Genomic DNA, 27,334 nt, shown 5'->3' with positions numbered 1-27,334 from the left:
ATCTCGGCAAATGAGATGATTGAAATCCAATGCCAACAAGTTTGCCCCTTTTGCTCTTTGCTCCTTGATATTGTGAGTCAAGTCGAAGTAGAGATTTTCTTTCCTCCTTGATTTCGTGAATCAAGTTGAAGTAGAGAACCAAAAGATGATGGTATGTAGAATGGAGGCTGGATGCCTAATGTCTTTAGAGTTTGAGATTTTGGTTTTCTGAGAATTATTGTTTGCAAGTTTCGAGGACGAAACTTTTGATAAGGGCGGTAGTATGTAATAGCCCTAATTTTAAGAACGATTAATTAAAAGCTAATTATAATTATTAAGTTAATTATGTTTCGATTATTATTATTTTATTAAAATTGGAATGTGATTTTATTTGTTGTATTGCAATATTTTTGTTATATAAATACTATAGAGTCATTGTTATTAAATATATTTTTGGGTTTCAAATATCCAAAATGAGTTGGTATTTTTTCCAAATGAAAGCTAATAGATTTCTTTGTATAACCTTTTATTTTGTCGGTTGTTTTTGGAAGATGTTACTCCAATATTTTCCCTTATTGTCTAATTCAGTAAGAACAAAACCCAAAACCCTTCTCTTATGTGTTTGGCGGTGAACAGAATCAAACCCAAACCCCTTGAAAAAAAAACCCCCGAAGGCCCAAACCCATTCTCTCTCCTCCATCAGACTCTCGGTTCTCACTCCCTCACTTGCATCGCTCTCGCCGTCTCCGAGGCTGCCGGAGATTCGCACCACTCTCTTCTCCTCTATTTCGTTTGTTGTTACAGTTGTCCGTGGGTGTCGTCTTACGTCGCTGCTCTTCGTGCGTCGCACCAAGACCGCCGACTTTGCCGGAGCTTTCCTCGTCGGCTCGCGTTGCTGCTGGTGTCGTTGTTGTTCGGTTTCCGTCGTCACCTCCCCTGCCTTGTTTTCTCTCCCCTGCTCGAGTGTGTTGCTGCAGGTGTCGTGGCTCGACGCCACTTTTCTCTCTCCTCTGTCGCTCGTCGGTTTCCGCCGTTGTGCAGAAGCTTCGAAACCCCCGTAGCCTTATGTGTTCGTGGCTGGGGTTGTGTTCTTCGCTGCTCACAAGAGCAGAGGTACACCCACACCTCTTTGTTTCCCTTTTGAAATTCTGATTAAGCACAAGTGTAATTATCCTTGTTGGTTTGTGTAAGTTGAACCTAAATTAGATTTTACTAAGTTAATCTAGAATTGGATTCTTGTTTCATTCAAGATTTGATTATGATTATGGAATATTAGTTTAAAGTGGAGATTATAATGGTTGTTGTTGCTCCACTGTTGTGTTATTACTGTGGTTGATTATGTGAATAGCTATATTAAACGATTGTGTTTAAATTAGAAAGCCAATGATGTTGTTGAAATGTTTTTTATTATGGCCGTTGTGTTGTTGCTGCGTGGTCGTTGTTGTCACTGTGTTGTCTTATTGTTGTTGGTGTTGAACTTGTGGTGGTGGTGGTGGTTAGTGTTGCGATAATTATAGTTGATGTTGCTGGATTAGTTTTGTGGCGAATTGATATATCAACTTGATTTGTATTTATGTTGGTTGATTGATCAAGTATGGCACTTTGGTTGTGAATTGGTTGCGACAAACTCAAATTGGAGTAGCTCCTTCACTTTATTATAAACATAGTTGATTTGTTGTTGGATGTGGTAAAGAAGTATGATTAGAAATTCTTAAGTTAGCTCAATAAAAGTTACTAGTTTCATTTGATTAATGGGAAGCTTTATTCTAGTTACATTAAATAGTGAGTTATACAATTAGATTAATATTCTTAATTAGAAATTCCATTAAGATTTATGGGATGGTTTGTATTAACTAAGTTAGTCGAAATGGTTTATATTCGGAAATCAGTGGGAGTAGTTCCCGAGTATCATTAATGTGTTGTTGATGATTGTTAACTAAGGAAATTGAACAAGTTGAGTTATGTGCGTCATTGAATTAATAGGATTTAAAAGCTATGACTTAGTAAGGGTAATGTAAGTTCCTTTGGTCCTAATGATAGTAGAATGTTGTTAATCTTTCTACGGTTATCGTATTGCCATAATAGTATATAATTTCAGTTTATTATTCTTGGTAATTAAAAGTATCACGATTAAGAAGTTCTTAATATATATATAGATTAGCCAATGACTATTTGTATAACTTTTAAGAAGGAATTGGTTATGTCAGTTCAGTTAACTAAAGAAAGAAAAAGGATTAATTAAGTATTGATAATATCAAGATTGTTAGAAGTAAACTCTATTGCAAGGTCCATCTCCTATTATAATCGAGTTAATGTGATGAGGGAATACCCTATAAACGGCTTAATGTAGTAAAGTTAGAACACTATTTATAATTTACTAAAAGGGAGTTGAGATGTCTACTCTTTTGGTAATACTTGCTAAATAAAGTTGGTAGTTCAGTACGCTATTCCTATGATGGTTATAAGGCAAAACATTATCCACTTCTTTGTTTCATGATTGAAAGTTGAGTTAATCAAGGTTAACTTGTAAGAGATTCGGTTTGATTGACTTTTAATAAAGGATGTGAGTTGGTTGGAGCTGGGAATATTCTAATATAATTGACCAATCTTGATGAAATGGAGAGTATTGAAGTAACTTACCTAGTAATGTTTCAAGGATGCGTTTTATAAAAATTTCCGTTTTAATGACTATAGATGGAGTAAAGTAATAAAGTCAGATTATCATATTAGTTCTTCTATAGTTAATAATGGTGCTTGAGTTCAACTACGTAGTAACTATAAGTTCTGAAATACCTTAAAGAGGCCTCGAATATATATTTGAGTAGTACACTAAGGACATGAATTGGACTTGGCATTATGTGATTGTGAGTACACTATTGTGAGTGGATTCATCGTTGATTTTGTAAATAGTGTTTAACTAATAGTAACTACCTCATATCAATATTGTCGTAAGAACCTCAAGTTGGGATGTTTAAGTTAACACTCCCTAGTTAATTCTAGGTGAGAGACCTATTGCTAGTATGGTTGATGTTTGATAATCATTAGTATCATTATTGAGACGAGTCTACATGGATATCGGTAAAGTGAAAAAGAATATGAACTATCTATATGCAAAAGTATGTGATGTGTGGAATTGGGTTAGTAACTCTCGCTAGTTAAATCTAGCTGAGAGACCTATTGTCACTATGGTTGGGTATTTTACATAATATGATTGGTTACTTGTGTGGTAAGTATTTTGGTAATTGTAATTGAGTTGAATCGAAATGCATAACTATATTGACCTCGAAATACTTAAGCGATTATAACTCTCTAAGAGAAAGCCTTGCTTGTTGTTCAATGATTGTCAAGGATTACTATAACTAGGAATAGTTCTAAGAATGATGATTGAGTTATGAACGATAATCGAAAGAATCTGAAAGGGGAAAGTAGCCTCGTCTGAGTCGACGGATGAGGTGACATGAACAGTGCCCCATGGACTGTGAACCTTGGGGGCCCCACAGGGAAACCTGCCCATTGCTCTGTGGGGCGATAATCGGGCGTTATATCAGGTAATGTGAAACCTGTGGATGGCTGATGAAATCAGCGGAAAAATGTACTCCGGACTAGTCGCGGTTATTGGCCAAAAGTAAAGTGAATGGTTGGGTGACGACCCCCACTGTCGGAGTGTAAGCTTTGTCTCCTCCGCCGCGTTCTCTTTCCCCCTGGTTAAAAAGGAATGTCATTTCAAAGTATGAAAGTTATATCGATAATGGATTCCCGATAAGGAATCATATCGTGGTAAGTTGTTTCGATATCGGATTCCCGATAAGGAATCATATCAGGTAAGTAATGAATGTTTATTCAGTATATGAATATGAATATCGATATTAGTTTCCGAATAAGGAGGCATATCATGGTAAGTTGAAAAGTCGACTAGATGAGAATATAGAAACATGTCAGTGCTAGAGATTCACCTTATGGTGTTTGTTACCATGTGATTGATGATATATTATGAAACGTGTAATTAAAAAAGTAATATATACGTTCAATAAGAATATTGCTGCTAAGCATGCTATGATTGGTATGATTGTTGAACTTATGTGGATTGCGTGAGAGTTGATTTTAAGTAAAAGCCACCAAAGCATGTGTTACTCTTATTTACGGGTTTAGTACTCAGCTTTGCTGATGTGTGTACATTGTTTTGTCATTTCTGTGGCCTGTCACTTGGTGGTGGCAGTATCTTATATGTTTCAGGTTGAAGCCGTGAGTTATTCTTTTGCAAGCTGAAGCTAATACAAGTGGAGCAGTATTATAGTTGCTATCGAAGTGAGGACGCTTGACTTTGTAATAGTTAATTGTTTATTTTCTATAATTTATTTCTACATTTAAAAGTCGCTATTTAATGCTCCTGATTCTCTATTGGTTGTTGCTCCGCGAAAGCGTTGAGATTGTTGAGCTTTGGGATTTGGAAATATTTTATAAATTGAAATTGCAACAGGTTCATATTATTTCTCGCTTTAGCGTTGTCCTATTTTCAAAGGAAACTCTGCCGGATTTTCTGTAGAAATTCATGAGAATAGAGTCTGAGAATCAGAGCATGTTATAATAGTTAATTTATTTGAATAGAGTTGGGAATTGAGTTCCATACTCTCCGATATAGTTCGGTGAGTGTGATGGTAATAGTTCGGGTTATCTCGACCAGAGTTTCTTTCGCTGTGCTTAATCTTCTGTAAGCTGGTCGTGAGAATCCGGGCTGTTACAATCCCGATTTCTTGAATCAAATATATCAAACAAAGGTTCAAATGGGGTTTCTTGCTTTTGATTATCATCACTATTATCCTCCATATCCTCATCATAGTCATTGTTAGAAACAACATTTTGATTATCCAAATTATCATTTTCAATAGGCACACCACCTCTATTTTTCGAGTCCACATTTTAATTCTCCATATCAACATTATCGTTAATAACCTCATTTTCAAGAACTTCATCATTTACCTTCTCAATATTTTGATTATCAACATGAATATGAGCCTCCTTTATAATAAATTTATCAAGAGCTCCTCTTTGGAATTGAGTTAACTCCTCAAGCCCTTTTTTTTTCTTACGTTTTTCATATCCAGATTCATACTTTCTAGTTTTAGGAGGCATAGGAAAAAAAACAACTAAGGTATAAATCACACAATCGACAATTTAAGACGTGAGTAAAAGTGAAAAAAAAGGAGCGAAACAACCTCACAATTAAGCAATAATACTTCAATTTGTGACAAATATTCCCCAATTAATCAATTATTAACCAATGATTTCAACCTAAAAAATTAAAGAAAAAAATCTCATTAAAATATACACATGGCATTAATCCTTAAAATATTACTTTTATATTACAAAATTACACAAAGCCACTAAGTGAGTAAAACTTTTACCTGCTGCTACCACATCTAGTAATCATCTTCTTCACGTCATATGAAGCAAATAGCAATTAGTCTACTGCAATAGAAAATTCCAACCATTTCAAACCAAAAATTAAACAAAAAAAAATGATGATTGATAAACACAATCGAATAACTAATGAATGATAATGTATTAGTGCAGATATTTATAATTCACTTTTATCTCATACTCTCGTCTATCTGATTTCTTCAAAGTTCGACTTCAACCATACGTTGAGATTGATGACGGAGAAACAGAACTATAGAAAGAGAAGGTATCTTCACTCTTTTGGTTTCTTCTTCCTCCCCAAATATCCACAAATAAAAAAATAACAAAAAGTTGAAGGTATGAATTTCAATTTCTTTTGTCTCAAAATTAGTTGATAATTAATGAAAAAAGAGAAATGAGTTGGAAATATATAAGAGTGAAAAAATTAGCCGTTAATTGAAGATTGAAAGGAGAAATTAGAATTGATATTTTCATATTCTCTGTAACGGTTGATAAGGAATGAGTGAGAGAATTTCGAAAAGTTGTTAAGAGAAATTAAGAAATTAGAAGATTTTCAAAAGATAAAAAATTTGGAAAATTGGAAAGAGAAATTAGGGGAATTTAGAGAAGAACGTGCGATGTGTGTTTAGTTGAGAAGAACTGCATTGAAGAATACGTTTTTTTAAACTGGGCTGCAATATTTGGGCCCTCAAATTTCGGGGGCCTATGCTGATGGTCTGTTTGCACAGGCCATTGACCGGCCCTGTATATATATTGGGGTGAGATCACATGAGAATACTCCTTGTATGAGAAATGAAAATGAATCTCAACCACACGATTGGATTAGGGTTACAACACTTGTTCATTAGAGTTATACTAATTTTTGGAGTTACATCACTTAGGGTGCGTTCTATTCAACTTATTGGACCTGAACTTATTGGAACTTATCTGAACAGAACTTATTGAACCTGAACTGAACTTATTGGAACTTATTAAACCTGATTGGACCTGATTCAACTTATTGGACCTGATTGGACCTGATTGGAACTTATTGGACCTTATTGACCTTATTGAAACTTATTAGACCTTACTGGCCCTGATTGAAACTTATTAGACCTTATTGGACCTGATTGAAACTTATTAGACCTTATTGGACCTGATTGAAACTTATTTGACCTTATTAGACAAAAACATTGACCATGAATAACATAAATATTACCACTAACGTAAATACTACCCCTCAAAATTTTTTATGGAGTAATAATTATTATAATTCGTCCTTTAAAAAAATAATTATTAATTATCTCTTATGTTAATTATTTAACAAAAAAATTTACTATTTATATATTTGCCTATACATAACTTTCACCACTAATATATCTAATAGTTTTGTTTTGGTTTTATAAGACACTAGTAGAAAATCAAAATTTTATATCTTTCATTGTTATTAGTAACGAAAACATGTTATCTCTAGATATTTAAAGACGAATTGCAAAATATTGTAATTATAATTATTATTATTATTGTTAACCTTAATTATTTGACCATGATTATAATATTATTTAATAGCAATATGAATACTCAAATAATAGACAATAATACAAGTATAATACTATACATTGTGGTACTTTAATAAAAAATTCTAATAATAACATAATCAGCTAATAGTAATATGAATAATAAAATAATAGACATAATATAAATAAATAATAAAATAATAGACATAATACAAAGAAATAATAAAATAATAGACACTAATACAAGTATAATACTATATAATCATTGTGGTAATTTAATTAAAATTCTAATAATAACATTATCAGCTAATAGTGATATGAAATTATGAATAACAAAATAATGAACAATAATACAAATGTTTATTAAACATTGACTATTTGGACCTTATTGGACCTTATTAGACCTGATTGGAACTTGTTGGACCTTATTAGACCTGATTGGAACTTATTGCACCTGATTGGAACTTATTGGACCTTATTAGACCTTATTGGAACTTATTGCCCTTATTAGACCTTATTGCAACTTATCTGAACTTATCTGAACTTATCTGAACTTATCTGAACTTATTGGACCTGAAACTTAATTTTTTAAGTTGAACAGAACGCACCCTTACTCATAAGAGCTATATCGCGTAAAATTCATTCTCATTTCTCATGTAAGTATGCATTCTCATATGAACTCACTTATATATATATATATAAACCGACTTGCTTGGATCCGGTTCATATTAAAATTATTGTGCGCAAGGTACAGGCACGTGACACACGACAAATACTACTCACTTCCACTTTTCAAAATCTATGATTTTTCTTCTATCCTCAATATTTCCAAAATTAAATATTCTCTACATTTAAAAGTTATGCAAATTATTCTATCTCTCTTTGTATTCAAATTATTTCTCGATTTCATACAAATCCTAAATTTACGTACATCTCTTTCATAATCAAATTATTAATTCTATTTTTATTTAATAATCGTAACATTATACTGATTCGAAATTTCCTGTTTAATTGAACAATCATGGAAAATTCAAAATTTCCTTTATCACGTTACTAAATGAACATATTTTAAAGGAACCTATATTATAACAATATAATATTCCAACTTTAGTTTGATTCACAACCTTAAATCAATGAGTGGAACTATTAAGTTACTTGTTTAAACATAAGTTTACCATAATTACTATTAAATTAAATGAATTATTGTTACTATTCTAGTTACCCCAAGATATATATTATTAATAACCTTCAATAGTTGTCATTTAACTTATGAGCTAATATGAAGTCATTTTATATAACTTAAGTGTTTCTAATGTGCAATTATAATTTTAGATTGCGAGGATTAGTTTATTACTTAATATAAAATTAGTTCAAACTAGTTAAAGGTGTGAGCTAAATTAAGTGGTTTAATTAAACGAATTTGGTTCTAAGCCCAATAATTATGTTTAATTAATGTAATAAACTAGTGTGGCTCAAGAGAACACTAAATCAGTTTTAGTTAGTCTACAATGGTTTAATCTAACATTATGTAAATCTGATTTTAACCCAATAGTTATAGTGACAAAACAAAAATATATTAATTATTGAATAAGGTTTTAGGCCCAATAGCTAGGCTAACTATCAATATTAGATTTGGGCTTAACCTTCATATTAAAAATCAGAAATTAGAAACAAAGAGGTATGTATACCTCTGCTACTATGAGCAGCGAAGGACATGGAGCTTCAAGCTCCGGCGACGCTCGACACTGGGACCTGGAGAGACAAGGCGGCAGAACCGCGGTGACGGCCGTAGAATTCCGACGATGCAGCGTGCGTCTGGCAGCGCAGGTAAGAGGCGAAGCAGAGGAGGGAGCGAAGAGCAGAGTGCGGCGTAAGAGGGAGAGGACGCGAGGTGAAGGTGGAACTCCGGCGAGCTGCGGCCGTCCGGCGAGTGTCACGTAGTGACCGACGACTGTCTTGGCGTCGCGCGCGCCGGCGGCAGACGGTGGTGGTGCTGTTGTTGAACCGAAACTGAGGATAGAGAGGGGAAATTTGGGGTTTTCGTTTTGAGTTTCTTTGTGTCACCTTTTCTGGCGAATTATTGACTGAAAAATGTGGGGTTTGCAAGGTGGTTCGTAGGTGGTGGTGAAGTAAGTGATGATAGGATGGAAATTGTTGAATTGTTGTGTTGTTGGTGATGGATTTCATGGCCATTTATAGGGGAATTAAGTACACTAAATCAATAGTTGGGAGGAAGAAAATTGAAGTAAATATTTTGAATTTTTGATTTGAAAAAGCTAAGAAGATGGATTGGTGACATATTTTTGGCAGAGGAAAAGCATGGAGGATGGTGGCATGCTTGTCAAGTGGCTATGAAAGGGTAAAGAAGAAGGCAAAATTTATGGAGTGTTGACCATGAAACTTTTACTCATTTTCCCTTAATATTTTGTAACCAAAAATCAGAAAATTTCACTACTTTTTACTCTACTTTACGTGGCTTTGTAAAAGTTTGGTGAAGTGTTGGTATTTTGTGCTTTAGTGAAATAACAACAAAAACTAACCTTCTTGTTTAACTCATGAAATCATAAAATAAAAATTATCGTCACATAGATATTAACATTTTAAGTTGGTAAGCTTCATATTGTAATTCTATATTCGTTTTATTATACGTGAAACGATAAATAAAACATATTTTAACTACTCATTAAAAATTAATTATTTAACTTAAACACGTTTAAGATTTTAGGATATTACACCAATATGAACATATTATGGTTGTTTGGTTGATATGAGAAAACATGAGAAATAAAAATTACTAAGAATTGAAAATTTGGTGAGTTGTTTGGTTGACAACAAAATAGCAAAATGAAGGAACTAAAATTACTAAGAATTTTGAGTTCCCACAAAATGGAGAAAGTTACTTACCTAGGTCCCTCTAGGTAAGTAGAAATTCCCATAAAAATCTTATCCCCCCATTACCAACCAAACAATTTAATCAATTTTCCATCAATTCAATTAAGTAATTTATTTCGTATGAATTATGCGAATTTTAAATTACCGAATAAACCAAATGATCACTACTCCATCTCTAGAAATAATGTCTCATAACACTACTCTCCTTAATTTCCCCAGCAATAAAACAAATTGTATTACAGCACAATTTGATAATGACAAAAAAACAAAACCTTGACCTTTTATTGTATTGTACGACTATCAGCCAAGTTCAGAGAAATTGGCCCTAAATGCAAAAAGTTTTCTACACCAAAAAGATGAGATCCAACTTAAAAGTCAAGTTCAGTCCAAAACCAAACCAAACACAACCCAACCCAACCAGAACAACCAAGGAAAGCCCAGAAAAAGAAATAAAATTAAACGTCTTCATCTTCGTCACCCCTAAATCCTAATTCAATTTTTAGGTTTATAGTATTATTTTGACACCTTCCCATTTCTCTCTCTTTCTCTCTCCTCTGGTTTGTTGATTTCGATCTTTCTTTGGTGGCTGCTAATTGCACCAACCCCACCTTCCCTTAATTTTCTCATTTCTTCCATTCTCCCCTTCAATTTTAATCTCTTAATTCATAATTCAAAACCCATAAATAAATTGAAATAGTTCCTTTGAGTTAAATTTTCCCATCTCACCTACCTCCAGAAAATTTGCCGTAAAATCGGTTAAATTATCAAATTGGAGGAGGAAATTGGGGAAATGGTGAGATTTTGAGGTGGGTTTTTTGTTTTATGAAGTGGGTGTTAATTATAAATATAAATGAGGGATCCAATGTGGGTGGATGATGCAAGTGCTCCATCAACTTCAAACCCTTTAACGCGTCTTCATGAGGCTGTTTCTGCTCCAAAACGAAGGTGGGTTTAGTGCAGATTTCAATATTTTTGTTGAATTTGTTTGGATTTTATTGTTGATCTTGCAGTTGAATTATTTTTCTTTTTGGAGAGGAATTTGTCATGAGCTGAAGATCTGGGAGATTTAGATGATGGGTTGTTTGAATTTTGGTGAATTTGATTTGGGTTTGGATTATTTGTACTTAATTTTGATATTTGGATGCGTTCATAAAAAACTGAAATTGCATGTTATATGATGTTGGATTTCATCTAATTTTGGTTACGTTGATATTCTGGGACTATTGTGTTGTACTGTTGCGAAGTTTATGATGATTTAAGGTAGCTTGAGGTACTTGCATCGAATCGTTTTCGAGTTTTTCTTTCAAGTTAGCTCAGAGATCCTGTTCATCTGTTATGTTCTGGAACTGTCTTTTTATTTGTACATAATTTAGTGTTTTGACTTGTTTGTATATCTGAACATAATATGATGATTGGGTATTACACTATTACCCATTGAATTGTGCATTGGGTGGTGTTACAAATTGCCAAATGGAATTTAATCCTCCTACAATTCATACTTGGACAGAGTTGCGGTTGATTGTTTTTTTGTGGACAAGATTTTGTTTCAGATTTCTTTTGTAAGCCCAATCTAGTTGTGATAGCCTTAGTAGATACTTCACGTTCCATTATTGGTCACTGTAGGCTATCTCCAAATTCAAGGGGATTCTGTAGGCTTTTTCTAAGTATATGTGTAGATAGTTGTAACTTAGCAAGAATCATGGTGGAATAGCATTTTTAGATCTCTAGTGAATTTTGATTAATCTGTTGTTTTGTATTAAGCAGTGGAGACAATGTCTTCAATCTCTTAGCACGTAGAGAGGTCACTCCTCGAACAAAGCGTTCGACAAAAAGGTTGTGGAGAGAAAGTTCAGAAGGTGGTTTTGACACTCTTTCCCATATATATGAGGCCGGAAGGGATGCAAGACGTGGCCTCATCTCATGGTAATGCTCTCTGTCTCTTGGTGACTGCTCGTATATTTTTCTTTTGCTTTTATCTCCATCAGATAGAGTTTTTAGGTACTTGCTTACAGTCAACATGTTGAACTGTGTCTGATTGCTTGTTTTCCGAAATACCTTTATGTATTTGTATAACTCATTTGAGCTGCATGCCAGGGTTGAGGCAGAGTCTTTGCGTCATTTGTCAGCCAAGTATTGCCCTCTTCTTCCACCTCCTAGGTCGACAATTGCAGCAGCCTTCAGTCCGGATGGGAAGACACTTGCTTCTACGCAGTGAGTTACTGAGCTGTCTCATAACCTGTGTTAATTTTGTAGACAAAGTTGGAAGTATCTTTGCTAACTCAGTAAGTTTTATGTCCATGCAGTGGAGATCATACTGTAAAGATAATTGATTGTGAAAGTGGAAACTGTCTGAAAGTGCTAAGTGGGCATCGGAGGACACCTTGGGTGGTAAGTTTCAGTTTCTATCATTATCAAAAAGTATTATAGTATCATTTTCAGTACTTTGGCCCTTTATAGATGGTCACTTATTATATGGAACAAAGTCAAATATTCAAATAGAGCAAGAGGGAATACTACAGCTATTAGTGCCCTTAACTTTATTGTTCAGCATTGACAATTTATTTGTACAACCTAAACAAAGTCGAAGTTACTTTCTTATGCTTAACTTAAAGGAGCATTTTTTGTTGTTACTATTTTGATGAACTCTACTGTTATGTTGCATGTCTTAGACAATTGCCCGATCCAACTTTTTGAATACTGAATTGTTGGAGCAAATGTAGAGAAATTGAGGCTCTCTATCTCTCACCCACATGTGGAAAAATGGCTCTGAAATTCTTCTCTTTCTCTTTCTCTTTAAATGAATTGTGATCACATGGTTATATTAACTGATTAATGCAGATATAGTTAAGCTAGAGAGTGGGGACTTAAGGTCGGGTAAGGCTGCAATGTATTTATTTGATTGCTTGCTAGGTTTCAATTGAATTAGGTTTTTTGTGAGTAGAAGGTCTGGACAACAGCTTAAATAATGGGTTTCCTACATATGCTTAACCGGTTGTAAGTTGTGATTAGAGACGATAATGCATATATCTGGGTCTTATAGAATCCCTAATAGAAAGGGGAGACCTTATGAAGTGTAAATTTCTTTCTTTCTTATTTTTTTTTTTTGGGGAGGGGGGTAAATTACCTGTTTTGCAAGCAAGTAATGTAAATGAAAGTAAAATTCATTGAAATAAGGAACAGCCGTCAGAACTTATCTCAGCTCCCTGATTGTCATACACTGGAGTAGGGTTGCTCAAGATGACCATGACCTTGGGGTTTAGTTATTCAGCAGTTGCTACAGATAATGATGATATAGCCGAGAAGATAAAAGGTGATGGTGGTGAGATGGAAGTACAAAGTGGAGATACCAACAACATTTATATGGCACGCCGAGTCATGAAGGTGTGGTTGTAATCATCCAGTATTATTTAACTGGTTGAGGTTTTCTCGTTAGCGAGGTGGACTTATAGAATATCAACCCAGCAAAATTAATTCAAAATTCTCTTCATGGGTGTTCTTTTTGGGGCCTGGAGATATTCTCTCTCTGAGACTTGACCCTGTCTGACTCCTAGTCAACTTCTCTATGCTGCAGGCTTTCTCTTTACGGGTTCCAGAAAGGTTTTCAGAATTTTGAACAATGTTTCTAGGATGCTCTCTGTGCAGTAATGTTGCAAAGATGTCTGCAGTGCAATTTCCATTTTGCTTGCATCATATTGACATAGGTTATCATGACGTCTCCTTTTAAGAGTTGGATAGATCTTGTTCGTCTTTGTTTTGTATTTATGGTTCAGCTTTAAACCTGAAATAGCTAGGCGTTGTACACTTATCTTTCAAGTAGATAGGGGTCAGGTTGTATTGATTGGAGTCATGGATTCGACAAATGTCATGGTCCTCTTTTGCCAGCTTGAATAAGATTGAAGTCTGACTGAATAGTGTATACTCAAAACTACTTTTTTTCCGACGGAACAAGAATATGTAACTATCTCTTGAGCTTGGGTCTTCATGGTGATTTAAGAATATGCTGATTATGGTATGCGCTTCTTGAGTTCTCAACACTTTCCTTATCTGTGCCTGTTGGACCTTTTTCAGGTTAGATACCATCCGACTTGTCCTGGATTACTTGCTAGCGGGAGTCTGGACCATGAAGTTCGACTATGGGATGCAAATACAGCAGAATGTATTGGGTCACGGGATTTTTGTAATTACTCCTTGCTCTCTTGCTATAGTGCAATGTTTTTAGTGCATTCTCATTTTACGTTTTCTTGTTTTTTTCTTGTAAGTAGTAATAATATAAATTTAACTTTTTTTTTGAAGGAATATAAATTTAACTTTATTCTGCCTCTTCGTTTCATTTTATTTCTAATATATGAGCGCTTCATTTTTTTTACAGACCGACCAATTGCTTCTATTGCTTTCCATGCCCAGGGTGAGGTGCTTGCTGTGGCTTCAGGGCACAAGGTAAAAATCATCTTTGCTTCTAAAATCTTGTAAAGCTTTATGCTCAATCAAGTGATACTGAAGTGTCAACTTCCTTTTTGTTAGCTATACATATGGCATTACAATGAAAGAGGAGATATGTCAATTCCTTCTGTTGTCCTAAAGACACGACGTTCGTTGCGTGCTGTTCACTTCCATCCGCATGCTGCACCTTTTTTATTGACAGCTGAGGTAGGTTCGTCTCATATTAGAGGATGTTATATTCTGTGCATCAGTTTGCTATGTTATCTCATGACTTACCCGGCATGCAGGTCAACGATCTTGATTCTTCTGATTCGTCAATGACACTTGCAACTTCTCAGGGTTACGTGAGATATCCACCTCCTACTGTCTATGTTGCTAATGTCCATGCTTCTGATTGGTCTAGTTCAGCTGAGGAACTTCCTCTTATGTCCCTTCCTTTCTTGATCTGGCCTCCACTCTCTAGAAATGATGGAAGAATATCTTTTCAGCATTCAGATGGGAATGCAGGTACAAGTAGTATGCGACAGAGGTTTGGTCCCTCATCGTCAGTTAGGTTGCTGACATATTCAACCCCATCTGGACAGTATGAGCTCTTATTATCTCCAATAGAATCTAGTAACACTTCCTCTGTTCCGGAGGAAATGAGGCCTGATAGATCGTCGGCTGAGATGGAAGCTGCTCCTGAGTCAGCTGTTGATGCCATGGAGACATCAGATATACCGCCTGAAGAGAGAAATACTCAAATTTTTCCTTTTGGGGACCCTGCGTATTGGGATCTAACTTTCTTGCAAGGATGGTTGATGGGTCAGAGTCAAGCTGGGCAACGCATGATACGCCCTGTAAATTCTAGTTCGCAGGAGCTTTCTCCTGCTCAAAGCGAGATGTTAAACCATGATCCAGTGACGTCCTCACCCGTGCAAATGGGTACATCCTATACAAGGGGCAGCAGTCGATCAGGTTCTCGGCACCGTTCATCACGTTCTCGTGCAGTAGCTATTACTCCTGCAGCGGAAGGTGCTGCTGTTCCACAGGATGAAGGGAATCCTCAGCCTGTCATTAGCAGAATCCAATCTGAGATTGCCACATCACTAGCAGCTGCAGCTGCTGCAGAGTTACCATGTACTGTGAAGCTTAGGATATGGCCGTATGACATAAAAGATCCATGCGCCCCTCTTGATGCAGAGATATGCCGTTTGACTATTCCACATGCTGTCCTTTGCAGGTGAGCTACAAGATTGCTGTATGCATTTTCTTCCTGCTCAATTAATGTACAATTATTTGAGGTGGGTTTTGTCTGTTCGTGTGGTGAGACCCATTTTGTTAAATGCTCAATTGACATAAATGGTGTACTATATTTTGAGATACAGTGGTGAACTGAGTGCTTTATATTCATTTTTCTTCTTTGGCCTTTTGACATAAGTGACATGTCGTGTCTAATCCTTCTGCAGTGAAATGGGTGCCCATTTTTCTCCTTGTGGGAGATTTTTGGCTGCTTGTGTTGCATGTATGCTGCCGCAGGCGGAAGGTGAACCTGAAATACAGATGCAGGCTTCCCATGATGCGTCAGGAATTGCAACTTCACCAACAAGGCATCCAATCTCATCTCAACCAGTTATGTATGAGCTGAGGATATATTCCCTGGAGGAGGCAACGTATGTGTTGTAATTAATTGTTCTTTCCTCCATTCTTTATGGTTCACAATTCTCACATCTTTATGGGTTTACATTTGTAATGATTTAGGTTCGGGTTAGTACTTGCTTCACGGGCAATAAGAGCTGCTCATTGTTTGACGTCTATACAGGTCAGTCATTGATGTGCTTTTTGTAATGGCATAACTGATGTATAGGCCTTCTAATCCCTCGCTCTTATATTAATTGAATTTATATATATTATGGAGGGTATTTCATGGTTGTGGCTTTGAACATATGGTCATATGCTACTGCTGCTACTATAAAACAAAATTGAGAAAGCATCACTCTCTTGATATTTCAATGGTGACTGGCTCCTTTCTACTTTGGCTGATCCGTTGATGAAACTCTTACTTCCATGATATTAATTTAATTCATAAACAGGAGGCTATTATGGTTTGTTTGGTAGGAGTTAGGACTAATAAATGTGTGTGTGTGTGTGTTTGTGGGGGGGGGGTTAGTGTAATGAATTTTAGAGGCAAGTGTCAATGGTGAAACTCTATCCCCTACATTTGTTCTTCACAGATTTTATTTAACACTCAATACTACCTTCAACATTGGTACCGGTAGTAATGAAATTTCATGAAAATAAAAATTTTGGGTATAAAGTGATTGCCATGATTATAGACATGATAAACTCACAAAATTACAGTAAAATTTCATTGCCATTTGTCATTTCTGCCAACCAAAAGAGCCTTAGTGAACATGACCTGAAACAAGTCAATAAGCAACACTAATGTGAGTCTCCTAATGTCACAAGCATATGGTTATGTTCTGTACGGCATCAAGTGTGGAATCCTGATTTCTGGATTTAGACGTGGAAAGTTTCAACTCCAATCCTAGATTTTTAATTATCTGCTATTAATTCGTTTTGGGACTATGTTGATGGATATTTTGTGAATCATATACTGCTATTTAGAGTCATGCAGTGAAGATGTAGTTAAGTCCCTGCAATTTGGCACTTTTCAATTTGTTCGAAGCTCGTGCTTATTGAGATTCTTTATGCTCTTTCTTTTTCCTTTTCTTTTTCTTCCTTTTTTCTTGAACCAGTTGGCTGGGGAGAGGTTGGTTGTTGGCAAGGAGTTAGCCTCTGGCAGTGATTGAAGTGAGGACAAAGGGTGTCATTAACTTAGCATGAGGATATTTGTGTCACTCAATCTAGTTGTACTCACTTGTCTTTTTTAGTGCATTAACTTCAAGGCTGTGTTGGAAAATATCTTGGTGGTCTGCTACCAGCCACCAGGTCAGAGCAAAGAAATTATGCATGAAGTTGGTTTTGCAAAACCCTTTTGCTTTATGTATCTAATCAAATCCACTTGGCACTGGCATCTGAGGGGATGGATGGACTCTCTTTCCATGGTTGTTTACTTACGGCTCGAAGCCCCCTTCTTCCTTCCCTCCTATCCAATCTTCACAAAAAGAGATTGGGTTCCTTTTTGAAAAAGCCTTTGCCACTGCTGATATTTATTCCGGAACCTCACTTTTTCCTTTTATCACTCTTCCTCTCATTTAACCCCGGAGATAAGAAAGATATGAAAAGAAAGCAGCATCGACGTACATAATTGTAAAGTGGTCTGGAAGTCTGGATAAATATGATAACATATTGTCAGTTGACTTGTATATGGAATACTGAGGCACTAGAATTTGGTTATCTGATTAAGAGGTTTTTCTATCTGTAAATGGGTGGAACAGTGCTTAGCATGTGTTTTTTTCATTTAATTTTTTTTCTTTTTCATTTGGTTGTGTTAATCTGTTTAATGTGCTACCTTGCAGTTCTCACCTACGTCAGAACACTTGCTGCTTGCCTATGGACGGCGTCATAATTCTCTCCTGAAAAGTATCGTCTTCGACGGGGAGACTACTGTCCCCATTTATACAATCTTAGAGGTAATTTGGGGTAAAAATTTGTTGTCGTTTGGCAATCCTGTGTTCTTCTGGATATGCTCATGACTCCCGGTTTTGATTTTGATTTGTTAATTATCTTGTGTAACTGACGTGGAAATATCTTGTCATATACTTCATCGTTCATCTGTTTCAATTTAGATGCTCCATAGAGAAAGTGGAGAATTTTTATGAAAGGTAGAGAGGGAGAGTGGGGACTACTACTTTTTGAATAGAAAAATATTTGGTATGGAAGGAGTATGGGTATTGTAAAGGAGAAAGTGGGGGGACCAACTTTTTTAGGGTAATTTAGAAATTTCGATGGTTTAAAGAAGTCCGTTTATGGTATTAACAAGTATTCTACATTTCCATTTTACGGAAGTGTAGCAAGTATTTTGAACAGATGAGTATATTGTATAATTTGCTTTACTTTCTTGTTTCTTCCATTTTTTTCCTCTCTGGCTGGTCTGCCCCCTTTTCCATTCTTTCTTCCTTTCTAGAAAAGGTTCGCTACTCACTAGTTTGATGTTCCCAAAACAAGAATACTGTCTTAATGCCATCCCTTCCAGCCCTCCACCCTCCCTGAATTAAGGAGCGAGTCAAGCTTGCCCAATGGTGTGATCTTATGTTCTTTATGTATCTCAGCTTTCTACTTTATGCTTAGCACTTCTATCAACTATTGTTTTACTCTTCCAGGTCTACAGAGTCTCTGATATGGAGCTTGTGAGAGTCCTTCCGAGTGCAGAGGATGAAGTGAACGTTGCTTGCTTTCATCCTTCAGTTGGAAGTGGTCTTGTCTATGGAACAAAGGTAGAGATGTTGATCTTTCTCCGTGCCATTAATGCATTATGTCATAGTTCGTTTTCTATATTGTTAAATCTTTATTGAAATGTTTCTGGTTGTTTGCAGGAGGGGAAGCTCAGGATTCTCCATTATGATAGCTCCACTAGCGTGAACTGTACTGCTTCCTGCTTTCCGGATGAAAATCTGCTGGAGGTGAGGATGGTGCAATCTGCTAGTTGATCTTTCCTGCTGCTTTTAGTTTTAGGGTATGAATCGTTTTGTAGCATTTGTACATACTTACATACATATATATATGTATACATATATACACACACACACACACACACACACACACATATATATATATATGCTTATTAGTGCTATTGCCATTACAGAAACGAACACTGATACAAAATAGGGGAAATGACAAAATCTGAAAAAGTTGCATTCCAGAACTTCTAATTTTTGAAATCTTGTAGTGTTAACCGCTGGAGTTGGATATGTACATTTTTTTTCATTGCAGGACATTAACTTGATATATCTTACAGAATAAATCAATAAATAACAAGATACAGAATATGTTTGAACAGGAAATGAGAGGGAAGTATCTGATACAAGTTTGAAAATTAGGAAAGGTATCTCAAAGCCCAAATAGAATATATCGACCACCTTTTGCCACCACTTTCCTTTGTCAAGCCCACTCCCTTACTCCTGGGTGTCGTGTCTCCAACACTGCTCTTTCTTAGACATGGAATCATGTTTCTTCCTCTCTCTCTTTCAAGCGGCTTGCTTACTATATGTGCAATTTACAAGAAAATATGTTGGAAGCTATGTTACTCGGATTCAGGTAATCGGTAGCTAACGAGTACGTGTCCTGATCGGCTAATTTATGATTTTTTTTGTGATTTTGGCCCAAAATGAAGTGCCAAAGTTTCTATATCCATGTGGAGTGTTGATGAGTTGACACGGGTGCTTAAGGTAGGATGAAGAGTCCAAGTAACATAGAATGGAAGTCACCTCATTAAGATGAACAAGATCCTAAAATGTTGTGCATCATTAATCTGCGCGTCAATTTCTAAGTATAGGATTCCTGAGTATGAACCCTAGATGTGGAAGTTTGTCAATTTCTTTCATTCTAAGAGATTGTTGCCATGGTTTTGGAGAGTGATTCTGGAGGCAAGTTGTGAGTTTACTTTTTATTTCTGCCAGAAATATTATGGGTGTTCTGAGGTTTTTTGACACTGACATTTTGCTTTGATGTTTCTAAATTGCAAGTTAGGTTAGTATCGTGATGATTCAGTACTTCATGGGTAGTGTAAAAGCAAAATTAGTAATTCATCTTCCATGGACTATATGCCTTGCTCTTAATAGGTAGCTGATTAAGATTAAAGCATACTCAGAAGGGTAATCTGAGATATGGATATGAGAGCAAATATAAAATATTGTAGAATGATTTTGGAGGAAAAAGTGAAGCGCAAAGCTGATGGTATAACAATAAAGAATGGCTACTGCTTGGACAGAAGATACGGAAATTTTCAGATTGAAGTATTGGGGATTTGAAACCTGTAAAAAAAATGTGATATTCTTGGATTTGCCATTCTCAAGACACAAATCACCTGGCTCTATAGGTCATTAATTCTCTCGAGTTTTATCTCACACAAATCACCTGGCTCTATAGGTCATTAATTTGTTAGGGGTGTCTTTTCCTCGCCATAGGAAATTTCTCATAAGTTGTGAGAGTTGTTAGAAACTACTGTATGTGAACCCAGAATTTATACGTCTAGCTCTAACTGCTGAAAGAGTTTGGGGATTCATGTACAACTCTGTAAGCTAGATATTTGCAACATGTCTGAGGTAAGTGCAAATGTGTAACGCAATAGAAAACTGATTTCCGGTTAAATTGTGAGAGTAATTTCTGACAATTAGTTTCTAAAGAACTCCTTGTCGCTCCCTTGTGTATTTATTACACGAGTGTTGTATTATGCATGCAATACTACTGATCCCTTTGTTTGGTTCTTAAGATTTTGTTATCGTGATTAGGCTATTTTATCTGTTATATTTTCTCTAATTCTGTTGTGTCACACATCATATGTAGGTCCCATCACATGCTTTAGAATGCTAGTATGAGGACTAGCTCTCACATCTGGGCATGCATTGGAGCTAAAGTGGTTAGTTTTTATCTCTATTTGCTTGAACTTTCAGACTGATCTTAAAAATCCCTGATTTTCACACCCGACCCAATAGAAGGGTGATGTGCGATATGACTGGTAAAGTGATTGGACTGCTTGCCATTTTGTTATTCAGTAATGTTCTTAATTTTCTCTATACTAGGACGATGGTGACAAACATGGAGCCATAGAATCGACAGTTGGGATACGACAACGTTTTTGTTTTGACTTCCCGGAAAATGAGGTTTTTGTTTTCCTCGAAGGGTGTTATATGAGCTGTCTTTTCTAAGTGCCATTCCCCAAGATGTGATTTCTTTTCAATTCGTTACACTACTGCTGCTTGCGAAAACAGCACAAGTCAGCCATAATCAAGCAAGTTCAGCCACACCCCTCATTTTACACGAGGGGGGTATGTTTAATCGCGATTGTAAGGGCAGATGCAAGTTCTGTATTTCTTTTGCGTTGTATCATTTCATATGTAAGAGGGCTCCGAGCAACTAAGAATCATGCTCTGAAGGATCCAGGGGTGTAACAGTCAATGTAGTAGTTGTATTTAAAAATGCCCAATATATCCACAATTAGTAGTCGGATGGGTTGTAGAAACTGATGATACCTGAATACTGTTAGGGGTGGTGCTGGTAATTGTAGGAAGGTTTTTTCATATATAATTTGTTTCTTTTGTTTACTTGGAATAGAAAAAAATGTAAAAAGAAAGTTGTTCCATCTCGGAACTAGTCGTGTTTCTGGGGAAGTAATTGTGTAATGAGCATCCTGGTCTACTTTGTGTTTCTTGTCAAGCTCTTTCTATGTTTGCTTTCTCTTGCGCTACACTGTTGATTTTAATTTTATATATAATTGAATGATTCAAAGTCCTACTCATTCCATATGTAGATGCATACATGGTTGCTAAATACATCACTTTATTAAATACAACTCTGCAAAATACCTAAAGTACCCTCACAAGTCATAACCTCTTTCTCCCTCTACCCATGTCTTTCTCCATTCTCCCTCTACCAATTCTTCACCCTCTTTTTTGCATCTGTTTTCCGATCCTCTGTCAGATTGTATTTGCCGCCGTCGATGACGGACCAAGAGATGACTGCGGTGTGAGGAGGGGAGAGGAGAGAGAAGAAGACAAAAAAATGACAAGGAGAGAGAAATTAGTTGGATGTTGTTCTAGATGTATTGGGAAGATGAATTAGGGCTTGTTGCTTGTTGGATCAATCATTTCAGTTTAACAATGCGGTGATGATGATGATTATGATGAATTGATGATGATGGGAGCATACCTTTTCTGGTTTCATTCGAAGTTGGTTTTCATCATGTAAATCAATACTAGTTTTTTTTTTTTTTATTGTTTTTGTTTATTTAGATCTCTGATGAGTTTGGATGCTCCTCCGCTCAGGGCTCATGTCTAACCTTTTTTTTTTTCAAAGCACCTTTTTTTGATTTTATAGATTAAGAAATTTTGGTGATTGAAGTTTTGTGGAACTTCGACGATTTGCTATTGATGATATGTTATTCTTGCTTAATGGAGTATTTCTATGATATCACGGTCAAAAAACCATAAACTGAAGAAGTGCTTTGTTGAGAGAGTTTCACACAAGTTACATGAAGCAGATGCCTTCGTTTCATACAATCACAAAGAAACGGTTTACCCTGTTTTGTTCAATTTGCACAAAACAGAGTAATATGTTTCTTGTCGATTGCACGAAATAGTAATAACTATTTCATAGAAATTGCATGAAACTTAGTAGTTACGGAAGAAAAATTATCGATTTACTTACATCATATTGAAGTAGTTCGTTTAGGTTAAAATTATCGTCCGTCGAGTATCAAATTCAAATTTGCCAATTAGATCTTTTGTGATTTATGTTTCTCTAAGGCTCCGTTTGGTAGGGCGTAAAACGTTTTCCCGGAAAACGGTTTTCCTCTATTTTCAGTTTTACATTGTTTGGTTGGCAAAAGAGTGTAAAACCATTTTCCCTTGGGGTAAAATTACTCTCCCATGATGGAAAACCATTTTCCTTTCAAAATGAAGGGAAAACTATTTTCCTTATCTCTCTTGTACACTCCTCTCACTACCTCTTTACTTTCCCTTTCATTTTCCTTTCATTTCATCATTTTTTACATCGAACCAAACAACGGAAAACTAATTTTGGAATTGTGTTTTCCATTGTAAATTGTTTTCCATGAAGATCATTTTACACTGAAAATATTTTACGCCCTACCAAACGGAGCCTAAGTGTGGCAAGGAGGGGAGAGAATTATTTTTTTTAGAGAGAAGGTTTTTTTTTAAAAAGAATATGATAATGAGGGTTTTTAAGGTTGCGTTTAGTAAAGTAGGGTTGCGTTTAGTAACCCCCGATGCATACTATGTGCGTTTGAACCAACACAAATCATTAGAACAGACAGTCTAATTTTAACATAAAATTTAACAAACTCAATATTGAATTTTTCTAATAAGCCATTTTATTTCACTCTATCCCAACACTATTCTAATCATCCCGTCTTTGTTCCTTCATTTGTTTTCTTAATTCTCAAACTAAAATAGACAATTTTAAATAATACTCGGTAGTCTTACAGAATGGATTAAACTAGTCACTGAATGGGTTAAAGAATATCATTACTGAATAGATTAAATTGTTCACGAAATAGATTAAACTGGTCTAGAAATAGATTAAACTAGTCACCCTAGTATATAAAAAAGGCGACATGTTCTTCTTGATATTGGACTTGGGCCGTGCCTAATTCAAATTAAAAGTATGTTGTCTCTTATAAGACCAACTGTTGAACCAATTGTTTGTGTGAATTCTAGGAGCGTGTCTTGTTTTTTGGGCTCTAATGTATGGAATTAATTTTTGTCACCTTTCTTATTTGGTTCAACTCCTATTTAATCCATTATCTTTACTTGATGGGAAATGACTCTCCTAATTTACCTTTGTTTTCCCCGCAAATAACAAAATCTATGGTCTTGTTTGGTAAAGAGAGGTTTGGAGCAATTTTTAGAGGTTTGAACTCATATTAGAGGATTTGACTAGTCAAACCTCTAATTTGAGTGTTTGTTAAATAGAGGTTTCAATTAGTTAATTGGGATTAAAAAAACTCATTTGAAAAAGCTAGTGGAAGGAGTTTTTTCACTTTAGAGGTTTGGGAATGAGTGGACGAATTACATTTATGCGCTAAAGTAGTTGAAAATTACATTTACAAACGATAAAAGTACAACAATAGATTATGTACATGTCCTTATTGGTCATTTTAACAATCAGCTATCAGCTACTTATAAACACATTTATACAAACATATAATATAAGCAGGTAGTCAAATCAGCTAACACAATCAACTATTGGCTATCAACTAATACAATCCGCTAACAACTAGCAGCTATCCGCTAAAGGCCAAATAGAGTTTGTTTCTTAGTAATAATATTCATTTTTTATTTCATGGTTTTACCAAACATCTAATAAAGGAAATATTTTTTTTTATTATCAATTTATCACCACTGCTCTCTTGTATATGATTTCATTTAAAACCAACAAATATTAAGTGCCTGATTGATTAAAGTCATGAAGTGGAAAAAAAAAAGATGAGACAAAGTCCAGATAGCTTGGAATGAATCAAATAGAGGGTATTGGATAATATTATATGTAAAGGGATAATATTATATTGTAAAGGGTAAAATGGTACTTTCATAGTTATAGGTCTGTATTGTAAACACTATATATATTGAATGCCAGGTTAACCTACAACAGGTTAACACACAATTATTCCCACACTTTGACATGGTATCAAGAGCCAACGTGACAAAAAGGTCACGGGTTCGAATCTCATCCACCCCTCATTTCTCAGTGGAATATTTAGCGCCAGGTATGAGGGAGACTTGTGCTGCATCCACACTTCAAGCCCAAAGGGCTATTGCGTGAGGGGGCGTGATAGAGTATAAATCTATTCATGGGGCCTCAACCATCAGCTTAAGCTTTTGGTTGAGTTGGTCCTTTGACATGGTATCAGAGCCTCCTCCTTTGACACTTTCATTGTTCTCACTGGTAGTAGTCCTCCTCTTGTTGCCAAATTCATCTCTGTCCTTTCTTCTCAATTTGCTATGAAGGATTTAGGGGATCTTCATTATTTCCTAGGTGTGCAGGTTGTGCGTACTCCCTCTGGTTTATTTTTGTCTCAACATAAGTATGTTTCTGATTTACTTCGTAAATTCCATCTTCATACTGTCAAACCAGTTACCACTCCTCTTGTTTCTAGAGTAACAGTGTCTCTGCTTGATGGAGAACTCCTTACTGATCCCACAGATTATCGTAGTATGGTTGGTGCATTGCATTACTTAACTATGACTCGTCCTGATATTGCTTATGCTGTTAATATGTTTTTCTCAGTTTATGCATGCTCCTCATACTACTCACCTTCATGCTGTGAAAAGAATTTTCAGATATCTGCAGGGCACTCTGGATTATGGACTTTATTTATATAGCAGCAGTTCTCCTACTGTTATTGCCTATTCTGATGCAGATTGGGCAGGGTGTCCTGACACAAGGCGTTCTACTACTGGCTATGCTGTATTTCTTGGGAAGAATTTGATTTCCTGGCGTTCTAAAAAGCAACCTACTGTCTCCAAATCCTCCACTGAAGCTGAATACAAGGCAGTTGCCTACACAGCTGTAGAAACTATTTGGCTCAAGCAACTTCTTGCTGACATTGGCCATTTTCTCTGTCGTCCTGTGATTGTCTATTGCGACAATGTCTCTGCTACTTATCTCACTGCTAATCCAGTTCATCATGATCGTAGCAAACATATCGATGTTGACTATCACTTTGTTCGAGAAATGGTTGCCAAGGGAGGTCTTATTGTTCGACATGTTCCTACACAGTCTCAGGTTGCAGACATTTTTACTAAAGGCCTATCTACTGATTTATTTACTAAACATCGTACCAATCTATCCGTTGTTTCACCTCGTAAAGATTGAGGGGGTGTATTGGATAATATTATATGTAAAGGGATAATATTATATTGTAAAGGGTAGAATGGTACTTTCATAGTTATAGGTTTGTATTGTAAACACTATATATATTGAATGCCAGGTTAACCTACAACAGGTTAACACACATTATTCCCACACTTGTACAGAGGGGAGGAAAGTGGTAATAAAAGTTGTTACCTTTATTGGTTATTTGCCTATATGATTTAAGTCATGGAATGAAAAGGAAATGATAATTATTACCATACAAACTAAGGAAATTAATTGCCATCAAGTGATATAATGGAAATAGGGGTTGAATCAAACAAGAAAAAATAAAATAGGTATTTGATTCGATTCTTGGAGCACAACAATGTTGAATTAAACATGTTATAAAAATGTGAAACTATTGGGTCAGACTGTCTGACCCAATAGGTTCCGTCATATGAGCTGAGCCCAACTTAACGCGCGCGGGCTTTTTTTTTTGTCTGTTTATTTTGTTGATCTTTTTGCTTTGATTGTGATGGATGTTATTGTCATTTAGTAGCTGTATTGATTTCATTTAGTTAAGTGTTTTTTCAGTTGGTATTGTTGTTTTATCATTTCGTAGTGATTATGTTGTTTTTCATTTTATTTGTTTGTTGTTTCATTTAGATATGTATTTCTTTCATCCTATTATGTTTTTGTTTTAGTTGATGCTGTCTTTGTTTCATTTACATATTTTGTTTTTTTTTGGTGTGTTTTAATTGTTGTTTTGTATCATTTACATATGTTTTCCTTTCATTTGATGTTGTTTTTATTTCATTTAGACATTTCTACCTTTCATTTGGTATTTTTGATTTTGTTTTTCTGATTTTTTTGATGTTTTCAGCTGATTATTGTATTCTTTCAGTTGATTCTTGTATTCTTTTAGTTGGTGTGTAAATTCTTTCAGATTGTTATTGAATTGCTTAATTTGTTTATTTAGTTTGTTTAATGATTCATGTGATTTTTTATGTGTTTCAGTTGTTTAGTATTTAACTTCTAGCTTCTTTGGTATTTATATATTACTACCTTTCTTTTGGTAATGGTGTATTTGTTTTCAGTTGGTGTGTTTATTTGGGTGTTCGGTTTGTTTATGTTTCAGTTTGTTGCTTGTTTATTTCATTTGGTTCTTTTTTCCTTTCAGTTAGTGCTTCTTTTTTCATTTAGGTTTCATTTTACTTTGTTTCAGTTAGTCTTATTATTCTTTCAGCTTGTGTTGTTTTTCTTTCATTTGGTCTTGATATTGTTTTGCTGATTTTAACTAAGACGCGCGTGGTTTCGTCCGACGAGAATGGTTTTTCAGACGAGTCTGACACAATACCATCTCTATAAAAATACAAAGCGGAAGTGTAAACAATTTTTATTGCTGGATTGTGCCCAAAGATTTACAATTGAAAGTCATACCAAATTACCATTATTTTAATTTTGGGTAGGCCCTCAAAAATAATAATGAAAAATTTTAAGGGCAAAGGAAGAAAAGATTGGTAATCTCGCAATAATGTTGAAAAAATTAATTAACTTTTATTCACATTGGTCTTAATTCCACAAATTGGCATGCATGTAGGCTCGGTTAAGTTTTTGCAATGAAATTATCATGT

General features: G+C 35.4%; 1 protein-coding gene across 2 annotated transcripts; it reads left to right on the top strand.

Moving 5' to 3' along the window:
* Nucleotides 1-10,260: 10,260 nt before the first annotated feature.
* Nucleotides 10,261-21,542, top strand: LOC104884073 (uncharacterized). Of its 2 annotated transcripts, none has more exons than XR_002038894.3 (15): nucleotides 10,261-10,730; nucleotides 11,550-11,708; nucleotides 11,880-11,996; nucleotides 12,089-12,173; nucleotides 13,854-13,962; nucleotides 14,155-14,222; nucleotides 14,307-14,432; nucleotides 14,513-15,447; nucleotides 15,674-15,877; nucleotides 15,966-16,026; nucleotides 17,687-17,800; nucleotides 18,491-18,604; nucleotides 18,704-18,843; nucleotides 20,673-20,745; nucleotides 20,909-21,542. XR_002038894.3 is itself a non-coding variant. In XM_010668668.4 (15 exons), exons 1-14 carry the CDS (start codon nucleotides 10,636-10,638, stop codon nucleotides 20,697-20,699), a joined length of 2,301 nt encoding a protein of 766 aa, XP_010666970.2. In that variant the 5' UTR covers nucleotides 10,262-10,635; the 3' UTR covers nucleotides 20,700-20,745; nucleotides 20,909-21,542. The 2 variants fall into 2 exon arrangements, 1 of the variants encoding a protein (XP_010666970.2); XM_010668668.4 differs by having other exon boundaries at nucleotides 10,262-10,730; nucleotides 18,704-18,790.
* Nucleotides 21,543-27,334: the final 5,792 nt, after the last annotated feature.

Source organism: Beta vulgaris, chromosome 3 (genome assembly GCF_026745355.1).
Source record: "Beta vulgaris subsp. vulgaris cultivar EL10 chromosome 3, EL10.2, whole genome shotgun sequence".
In the NCBI taxonomy this organism is placed as follows: domain Eukaryota; kingdom Viridiplantae; phylum Streptophyta; class Magnoliopsida; order Caryophyllales; family Amaranthaceae; genus Beta; species Beta vulgaris.
This window is presented reverse-complemented; position numbering and strand designations above follow the sequence as displayed.

Bases quoted from the DNA above. Each gene is read 5' to 3' on its own strand.
- LOC104884073 (XM_010668668.4), top strand. From the start codon at position 10,636: ATGAGGGATCCAATGTGGGTGGATGATGCAAGTGCTCCATCAACTTCA. The intron at 13,963-14,154 runs GTAATTACTCCT...TTTTTTTTACAG, and splicing joins TATTGGGTCACGGGATTTTT to ACCGACCAATTGCTTCTATT. The intron at 18,791-20,672 runs GTGAGGATGGTG...CATCATATGTAG, and splicing joins CGGATGAAAATCTGCTGGAG to GTCCCATCACATGCTTTAGA.